Genomic DNA, 9,870 nt, shown 5'->3' with positions numbered 1-9,870 from the left:
TGAGTTGTTGGGGTTTTGTTAATAATACTTACAGTTTATCAAAACATTAAAAAAAATTAAAAAAAAATATAAAAAAAAATAAAAAAATAAAAAAATATATATAAACTGAAAAGCGACAATGTCAGAGTGGACGGTGGTTAGTCGTGGTCGGAGGGTGCAACGTCAGCCGCCCAATTTTTTGAGCAGAGGGGATGGGGGATCCTGGGACCGGGAGGTCCGTGCACCTCCTCGCTCCTTTTGGAGTGGGTCTCAGTACCCAAAACCTAACCCTAACCCTTTTGGGTTTATATATTTGTAAATCTGACGCTTAAGGAGTCATGAACCTCACCACACGTCACTGCTCTGTGGTTCAGTAGAAAGTGAAACTCGTATATTTTCAGGAGTGAAAAAAAAATGTCATCCCAATTTCAGTAAATGAGAATATAGAATCATCAAAAGGATTTAAATATATATAAATTAAGTTGGAATTTACTACTTTTAAAAAAGGAATCTACATCTTAAATCTAATACGCAAGTTTCACTTTTTGAAATGAACTACTGAAAGACAATGTTTGTAAACTATATTAATTTGAAATTTGTTCTACATTTAATTTGTTCAAGGATTGGTGCTACCATTACCCTGTTTTAATTTGCTTTGAATGTCTGCTTGTTTTTTGTTTTTTTTAATATACAATATGCCAAACTACAAAAGAGGTAGGCTGAAAAGTAACAGTCAACATGTTTCCAGTCATCAGAATACACCAACATATACTTTTGATAGGCTAGTGCATAGGTGTCAAACTCAAGGCCCGCCAAGACAAATTGTGCATCAAATTCGCGTGTCATCACTAGAATTGCAAATTGTCTTCACTTTTAATATCTTTTTCTTTTAAATATTTGACCAGTTTTTACTCATCTGATTTGAAAACAAGTTATTTGTCAGTTTGTTTTGTAGCTTTCACTGTGTATAATATGAGGTGTTCATACATTTATTTGGGTTGACAGTCATAATGCCCCCCCCCCCGCTCCCCCGAAAGAAGCTAAGACTGCAATGCGGCCCGTGGAAAAAAACGAGTTTGACACCCCTGGTCTAGTGAGTCAATTTACTACATGACAATGCAACAATCTATTACAATGGCCACTAAATTTAGATTTAAATAACATACAATTGCATACATAGTTCAGTGTTAACAGCACAGTCTAATCATCCATTGTTAGTGCATTAAACAAAGTTTACTAGGTTTGTGAAAATTGCAATTGCATACTATATCAAGTGAGAAGATTGCAATTTATTAACTGTGATTACTAGGGTTTTCAAAAAATCCCACAGGCATGAAGGTGTCCTAAACAGTGTGCAGTGTACAGGTGAAGTTACACTTTACAAGTTAGAAGTTACTGTACTGCTAATCGCCTATTCATCTATTGTGATCAGTCGGCACTTGTGTTGTGGCAGAAAGTACCATGGCATACCTACAAAAGATACCTTTGCAGGAAATTGCACTACATTTGTAATGCAAATAAAAACAAAGTGTTTTTACACAGATAATGAGACACTCTAATGTGTTTAAAATGCAAACTGCAATTGACACAGTCACTGGCTGACAGTAAATAATGTACTCATGTACTGGCTAATACATGTACTGTTTGTCTCTCAAAGCTGGTAGTTAATGTTTATAGAAGCATTTAGGCAGTATATATGAAACTTTCCACTGAATGTAATAATATTGGAGAAATTTAAATGGCAGTAAATATGCGTCAACGTCTTGCCACAAGGACGCAGGTGAGAGTATGTCAACAGACAGCGAGCTAATAAAGAACCACAAGTTCAAGAAGAATGTGGTGATGACACGCAGGGACTGAGTGAACAATGGGGTTACTTAGAGGAGGTAGAGAGGAAAATACACGACTGTTTAAATAAGGCCTTTTAGAAGAAGGATAGTGTTTCAGTGCAAGATCTCCAGGAGGAGACGTTTGAAATCTCCGCCGCACTCGGCATCCAGGGCATCTTTTAAGGTGACGTCATACTTTTCCAGGTACATGTCCTTCACCGTCTCCAGGTCAATCTGATGGAAAAATGTGCCATCAACACACAGAATAATAAAAAATAATAATAAAAATAACGTGATGTCATACTCCATGATGTCCAGAGGCATCGAGCATTACTTTGCTTTAAGTGATGGAGCAGATCCGCAACATCTTTGTACCTGATCAGATGTAACGCAACCGTGGTTGCACACAAACACACACGCACCTCAGAGCGGCCCACGATCAAGCGGATGAGTGTGTCCTCATCGGTGCCGAGTCCCTTCATAGCAGCATTAAGGCGTCGCGCAAAGTACAGTTGAGGGTTCTTGGCGCACCGAACTATTCAATACACATCTTGAATTAGAAGACTACTTGAGACGTTTTCAAAATATCGTGTTTGCAGTTGTTCGTCAAGTCTTTAAAATGACCCAATTCCGCATCTTTATTACCTAGAGTGACATAACAGTCCTTTAGGGTTCCTGTGGCCTCAGAGTCAATCGTGTCCAAAATGTCTGTCCCTGACAGCTTAAAGACAAAAATGTGAGTCTTTACTGACTCGCATTACAGGCAGATTCTGCTCCAGAATGAGTGGGTGCAGTACTTACTGCTTCATAAGCTTTAAAGGTGGCCTGGAGCTGCATGTAGTTTCTGTGTGTGAGGATGTAGCTGAAGGTGGACTCATCTGTCCCAAACATGCCTTCTCCTGCCTGGTGGTTACGATCAAATAAATGACAGCAGGAAATCATTCCCTTCAATGTGGAGCTCATTAAAACACATTTGTCTGACAGCACTTTTCGGGATTATTTGACGCATTGGGAGTTAGATGAGAAACAATCAGGCCTTAAGATCCCAAATATGCTGTTGGTGGACATCTTCTACATATAGAAGATATAGATATATCTTGTACTAAAAACTGTATATACTGATTAAAAAATGAATACACTGAAGCCACTGTAACATTACACATGGTGTGACCATTTAATTGAGTGATTCTTTCTTGTACCACTAGAGGAAGCTGTTGCACCATATCCCCACCTCACATAATTTAAAACCTCCAAAACTGCCCAGCAGAACAGATGATGTCACAAATAATTGTCCCGTCTGTCATTTCAAAATGTCAACACGAGCAGAAAAGACCTGTTTTGTGCAATCTTTTCAAAATGTACCTCAAATAAAGATGCGCCGTCTTGTTCGGCGAAGCCCTCATCCACCTCGAAGCCCTCGTCTCTGCTCGCCTGTAGACAGATTTAATGATGAAGATAAAGAGATTTAGTGAGAAGTGGAAAAGCCCAAGCGATGGCTTAAAACAAATAGACACATCATGTGGGATCATAAATAATCAACTACAAGGCATTTTTCAAGGACAGTATTGGATGGCACATTTCTGTGGACATGAGTCATACTGTGCTTGTCATTTTTCACGAGGGGAAGGAAACGGGTGGGTGTGAAAGGGATGAAGTTGGTATGCAGGCAAAACAATGATGTGATGCGTCGCTGAATATCTCAGTAGGTGAAGAAAAGCATGCAAAGCTATTTTGTGGAGGTTATCGCAAGGGGAGATGCAATTCGAATTTGTCCTCCATTTTATTGACTCGTTTTGAAGCATGACTATTTCATGATTTGGTCAAGTTGAATCAAAGGCGTTTACCTGCAGGAGTGAGATAAGGAGGTTCTTCACATCTCCGCTGGTATCATCGTCAACGTCAGCCTCCAGGTCACGTTCAAGCACTGCAAAGTTACAGTTCCTCGTTTTAGTCTTCTAATAAGCACATAAGGTAAGATGGTGTACAGATTTTCCCCCCCACACAGACATCCTCCAATTGTGATCTGTAACTTTTAGCTAGATTTTTAATCGGAATACTTACTAGTCAATGTTCGTGGGGAGGGGGGAGGGGGGGGGGGAGAGAAAACTTTTCTACAGGCTCCAACATCATGCCTCAAAATAAAATTGACGTTAATGGATGAATATTTATACAGTTCATTCAAAAAGGAGAACTTACCCTGGGCATAGGCCTCTTTGTAACTGTTGATGTCCTGATAATGAAAAAAAGAAAGAAAATTGAAACCTTTTTATTTAGAAATATGAAAACTGCCAAGAATCCAAGTTGAGAGTCAACTTTTTTAAATTTGACTATTCTTGTTGGGATTTTAGTGAGAATAATGTAACAAATTCAATTTATTGTCTTGAATTAGGATTATGCTATGATTTCTGTATTCCGTGGCTCTTTTTAACAGCATACACTTTACATCAACTGTATTCACAACTATAATAGTTGCTTGCAAATAAAAAAAATTAAATTCAAGAAACACAATTTTGCCAACATTTAAACAACATTTAGCCAAGAGAGTTTTAGCATGTCCAAATATGGAAAAAAATTTGATCTCGAATATGTTAAAATTAAGACTTAATACTTTGGATTGCTTCTTCAAAATGCTAAACCACTTTGGTGTGCTGCCAAAGTGATTTTAGCATATGTTGACAGACCTCATTAGTAGCTGTGCACAGGATCTCCACAAGCACGGATTCATCTGTGCCTGCCCCCTTCATGGCCTTGCTCAGCTCCTTGGCAAAGAAGACATTTGGCGGGTCCAACATAGCCACAATGGCGTTCTCAAAGCTGCCAGTCAATTCCTTTTTCAGGACCTCTTCTAACTCCTGAAGGAAGAGGCACACTGTAACACAATGTACTGATGATATGAAACAAAAGGCCAGATGAGGAGGTACTCACATCATCGTACTTTTCAAAGTAAGCTTGCTTGATTTCCAGACGTTGGACTGCCGAGCGATTGGCCAGGATTTGAATAATGGCCTCTTCATCCGTACCTTAAGGACCACATTTCAGAATGAGAAACATCCGTATGCACGCAAACAACTATTCACTCAATGGTAGTCTCCAACAAACGACAGATAAAAACTTTTGGGTATTTTCAGATTTTTCCGAGAATTGTTTTGAACATTCTGACTCATCCCTTATGAGAGAATTTAATAAATCTTTGTCAGATTTTTTGAAGGATTTTCTTTGAGTTTGTAAAAAATTATTGTATCTTTGCCTTAACCCTTGAGACATTCCAAAGGAAAAAAAATCCTCGCTCCGCCACTGCAAAGCGTTTAAAAGCATGCCAAATGCAGATGCGGCATTGTCCACTGTGACCGATCAGGGAAAAGTGTTAAAAATAAATGACATACTCACCTACACCTTTACACGCTTGTCGAATGGCCTTTATGTCAGCTGTAACATCAAAATCCTCAAATGGGACGATTGTGGGCTAGAAAGCAGAAATGTAGACGGGACCAGTGAAAATGTCCCATTTGCACGCCATTATGATGACTAAACAAATAACACTGCGTTCCCAACTTCCTAGTTTTCAAACTGCCTCTTATGAGAATTTATAATATGATCTGAAACCAGAGGAGGTCTGGTCCTTGGGCGTGACATCCAGGCCGCTTGCAGACTGGCGCAGCTTGAGTGTTGCTGAGTCATTGCCAGGAGCATCCACACAACTACTCACCTCATGCAATGCAGCATATTTATTAGCCCTTCTCAAAAGTTATTTATCCTTATAGTGGGCAACTCTTTGCAAGAGATGTCCATATTTTGTCATTTTAAGAGAATATCTTAACACTTGCTCCAGTCATGCTTTGTTCCATGCGTTGTTCCACTGTAGCTAGTGATATAGTAAAAAAAAAAAAAACGCTCCAAACGCTGATGAAACCGTGGTGCGCAATTTGTCCCTTACTCAAAATAACTAGTTAAACAGGTTAAAAGTTTACAATACGGTACTGAGGGAAAAGTGCGTTAAACTCCTCAAAAGCCCTCCTGAAAAGCCCACAACGTTTTGTACATTGAGGTGCACATTCATCTTGAAAAGATGCGTATCAAAGTACCAAAAACCTGAAAAGCACGACGGCCTCATTCTATAAGAACGATCAGAACTCGCCGTGAAACGTAAACGTCTAGGTTTGCAATTCCTTACCTGGACGTTGCCCATGATGCTACGTAATCAAGTGCGTGTTGTTATAAAAACACAACAACAAAGAGTGTGATTTTGTTGTGTGTTTGGATAGCGAGTGTGGAGTTCGTGGAAGAGATAATGAAGAGGAGTGCCAGGTGCTGCAGAGAGGATCTGCCCTGTCCGGTTCTGCAGGACCGACGTCACCACTTTAAGGTGGGGAGGGTGGCGGTAGGAGAGAGCACACTTTTTGTAGGTTGAACGTACAATGCAAAAAAAAAAAAAAGTAGAATATCATGGCTATATGATCAACGGATACATAATAATGTACTTCTCAGGCTCGTTACGTCATTATTGTATTTATTGTTAAAGCTTCATAAACAGATGCTGTATTGAATTTGTCCACAAGATAGCAGTGTTGCACAGCACCCGCTTATAATGTTACGAAGGGGTGGAAGAAAGCAACCTCCAAATTAATTTCGCTAAAATTGCTTTTGGAAATTAAAGCAGACTTTAATTATCCCTACTCTTAGGCATGATTGGCTGTGACCCAAGGTGGAGGCGCCCTCACATCTCACCCAGAGTCAGCCAGAACGGGCTCCAGCTACCCCAATAATGATAAAAGGTAAAGAGGATGCATGGATCGAAGAATCATCATATTCAATTATTAAGTGAAACAGAAGGGTGACCTGTGAGTTTTAAAATAAATATTTAATTATGAATCGACAACAGTATATTCATTGTATATTCATGCAACACAATATGAATAGTCACATAGAAATAAATTCCCACATGGATGCTTTTGGGAGTAAAACCAGATAACAAGCATAAGATACTGGGCGGAACATGTCACATTTGATGGCTGACAGAAAAATATTAGTGAGAATAAAAAAAAAAATGGTCATGGAAATCGGTTGCATCTGTGCAGTTGTGCAATGTAAGAAAATCCATTCAAAATAACAGAAGTGACACAAGATTCATAAAATATTATTTTGTTTCAAAAACCATTAGGAAAAGCAAATAGCAAGCAAGATGCGAGCGATAAGCATCTCTTAGTGATTAAAATAAAAAAGCCAACCCATAACGCTCTACTCTGAAAATGAGTATATTGGGAAAACCTTTTCATCAAATGAAAGCTTTTTTTTTTAAGGGATGCAGAGAGTAGAAAAAGATTGCAACTAATTCAAGGAAATATACAAAAAGAGAAAATCAAGCCTCATGGATGTGTCTGTGACTGATCTACAGTATTTGTATAGAATTAATAAATGCACAAATGTGGTTGATTTCCTGTGGTACATTAGAAGACAGATAGATACTAGAACAACAATAATTCCACTGATGCAACAAGTAAATCAATATACAGTCAATAGTTACCGCATGCGCTGGCTTTTCTAAGGTGCTGACAGAAAACTGGACAAGAATGTTATTCTCAACTTTTTCTAAACACGCGCCATCGGCGTCATCATCATGCTGTGAATAAAGTATTGGGTCCTGTTTCACAGTTTCTATTCGATATTTTTTGTGGGTGTGCATTAGTATTCGTACTGTAATAAGATCCCACGAGGATCTTCAGCTCTTCATGGAACGCATACATCAATATCTGGCAAAATTATTAGGTGAAGCATTCATTGTTTGCATGTGTCAAAAAAGATGGAAAAAAGACTCATGTCAGCATATCATGATGGAATAAATGTGGCAGTGTGCAAGTAAAATACTTGCAAAAGATAAGATCCAGATTGAGTTGTTTTGATATTACTTTGGATCTGGCGACAGCAACAGGCTCCAGAAGTTTTTCTTGCATTAAAACCAGTGAACTCAGTCCATTTTTGTTTGTGTCGAAAATGATTTTAGTTAAATACATCTCTAACGGGAAAAAGACAGCAGTCATCATGCCTTCTCTCCAGGGTCCCGAAAGTCCCAGGGACATATGTCAACCATTTTTGGCCCGCTACCGACTGCAGGTTTGTGATACTTTTTTTTTTTCTTGTCCGTGGAAGTTTCAGTCTGAGCAAAAGTGCTGTTTGAGGCCTCATCGCTCTCTGCCCTCCTCAACTCCGCCCCCTCTGGGTCTTTGCTGGAGCTCCTCCGTCGCTCGGAGAGCGGCCCGCCGCACTCAGACGACTGGCTAACGCGCCTTCTCTCCGACGGCTGCTTGCCGGACGAGCTCTGTCTTTCCCGGTTTTTCTCCCTCCCTTTCTCCTTCTCGCCTTTGTGGCCGGATGAGCAGGAGCCTTTCCGTTTCTTCTTGTGTGCGGAAGGGCTGGTGCAGATCTTCTCCTGCTTGGGCGAGGGCGGGCTGTTGTAATCCCACGGGCAGATCTCCAGCTTCAAGGAGGGAGGCTGCAATAGGCTTCCGGTGGACTTGGAGTGGTCCGACCGGAGCGCCTTGGGTTTACCGTCAGTCGGCGTAACGCTCTTTTTGCGCCGGATTCTTTCTGGGGAAATGGACTCTGAAAGCTTACCGAGCATAGGCTGCTCCTCAAAATCCCAGGGGCTCACATCTGGCTTGAGTGGCAGAGGCGACTTGGGTCCGCGAGATTTCCGTGTTTCCCTGCTCTCCTCCCTTTCCCCTCCTTTATCCTTGGAGCGTTGTCTGTTTGAAGGAGACTGCCCAGATTTCAGTCTCTGCTGAGAGCGACTACATTTGCCGACGCCGGAGCTGCTACTTCCTCTTAGGCCTCCACTGGTTTCCTCCGGGGCGATGGACACGTGTTTCTGTGTCTTGGCTTCAGAAGGGGTTTGAGGTTCTTCCATCTCCCACTGACCAACTTCGGACACGTCGTACAAGTTCCTGCCGGTTTCAGAGCAAATGGACGGTTGGCTACCGCTCACCTAAAATCAAAGGAGAAAATAAATTAGAGTGAAGGCCTCAAATATTTCGCAGTAATCCTAAAATACCTGCTGCTTCATGATGCCCATCTTCAAAGGTGTCTTGGAATACTCCACGGACTGGCTGATGATCATTTTGGGAAAATGTTCAGGAGTCTCATCCACTTCTGACAACATCCTCCCCTCCTGCCCCTTCAGCCCTTTTTTGCTGGCATCTTCCGCACTTTGTGTTTTGTTGCTGAGCCCGGGCATCTTCTCCTTGGCGCTGGCAATCACACTGAGAGACTTCTGCATGATGGAGGTGCGCAGGTGCACGGGTTTCTTTTCGTGCGTGAGGTTGTGAACGCTCGCCGACTTCCAGAAGTGTGGAACTGACTCGGTGGACTCTGCCGCTTCCAACTTTGATGGCGGGGTGACCGGTTCCAGCTGCTTTTTGTAATGTTTGCGGCTGATGAGGGAACCGAGGAGAGAACACTCGCCGGCATTCCCCACCGGAGTTATTTTGTCCCCTGCCACAGAGCCGCTTTGACTTCCTGTTTCATCATCTTGCTCACAAACGTGATCATAGCTCAGCGACTTCTGCAGGCTTATGACTCTGCTCTTGAGGGAATCTTCTCGAGGTTTTCCTAAAGGGATATTCTTATGAGATTATTGTTACGTGTGACTTTTTAAAATTATTAACTCAACCATACGTACTCATTTCCAATTTAAGAAACATAGCTGCAGTAAAGTCCAGGCACCAAGATCTCACCATGCTGACTGGTCTCCACGTGGTTCCTCCTCAAAGTACTGCGGTTGCTACCGTGCTCACTGCCATCTTCTCGGCTACACTGCCGATGTATGTGCATGGTCTCCGGAATCTCAGTGATTCTTTTCATCAGGGTGCGACCGAGGCCCTTTTTGGAATTGAGTTTCTTTTGGAGATGTGGGTTGTTGGCCAACATCTTTTTGCGTTTGTAGACTTCAAGCTGGGCATAGAGTTTTTTCAACTCCTCCTGAGAAAGGTCATCCATGTTGTTGTTTTTTTTGAAAATTATTTCTACTGTTTGTCTTGTCCTGTGACTTTCTTTAGTATTTTTGAAGCAG

General features: G+C 41.3%; 2 protein-coding genes across 4 annotated transcripts in view; both read right to left on the bottom strand.

The window, feature by feature from the left end:
- Positions 1 to 1,147: 1,147 nt before the first annotated feature.
- Positions 1,148 to 6,166, bottom strand: LOC147046656 (annexin A13-like). Of its 3 annotated transcripts, none has more exons than XM_085930650.1 (11): positions 5,980 to 6,166; positions 5,196 to 5,271; positions 4,734 to 4,828; positions 4,490 to 4,660; positions 4,005 to 4,038; positions 3,653 to 3,732; positions 3,171 to 3,239; positions 2,610 to 2,711; positions 2,454 to 2,529; positions 2,231 to 2,343; positions 1,148 to 2,042 (listed from the first exon to the last, which is right to left on the bottom strand). In XM_085930650.1, the coding sequence occupies exons 1-11, from the start codon at positions 5,992 to 5,994 to the stop codon at positions 1,923 to 1,925; spliced, it is 951 nt and encodes a 316-aa protein (XP_085786776.1). In that variant the 5' UTR covers positions 5,995 to 6,166; the 3' UTR covers positions 1,148 to 1,922. The 3 variants fall into 3 exon arrangements, with proteins under 3 accessions (XP_085786776.1, XP_085786777.1, XP_085786778.1); XM_085930651.1 differs by having other exon boundaries at positions 4,490 to 4,657; XM_085930652.1 differs by lacking the exons at positions 2,231 to 2,343; positions 2,454 to 2,529.
- A 518-nt stretch (positions 6,167 to 6,684) lies between these two features.
- gpr158b (G protein-coupled receptor 158b) overlaps positions 6,685 to 9,870 on the bottom strand; it is a 29,614-nt gene continuing 26,428 nt past the window's right edge. Inside the window, exons 11-13 of the mRNA XM_085930869.1 lie at positions 9,536 to 9,779; positions 8,854 to 9,410; positions 6,685 to 8,787 (exon numbers count right to left, since the gene is read on the bottom strand). Coding sequence (XP_085786995.1) covers positions 7,843 to 8,787; positions 8,854 to 9,410; positions 9,536 to 9,779 — 1,746 coding nt within the window. The 3' untranslated portion in view covers positions 6,685 to 7,842. The remainder of the gene's footprint in view (positions 8,788 to 8,853; positions 9,411 to 9,535; positions 9,780 to 9,870) is intronic.

The sequence above is a fragment of the Syngnathus leptorhynchus genome, chromosome 14 (assembly GCF_054491065.1).
Source record: "Syngnathus leptorhynchus isolate UIUO chromosome 14, UIUO_Slep, whole genome shotgun sequence".
Lineage (NCBI taxonomy): Eukaryota > Metazoa > Chordata > Actinopteri > Syngnathiformes > Syngnathidae > Syngnathus > Syngnathus leptorhynchus.
Note: the sequence above shows the minus strand (reverse complement) of the source record. Positions and strands in the feature narration are given on the sequence as shown.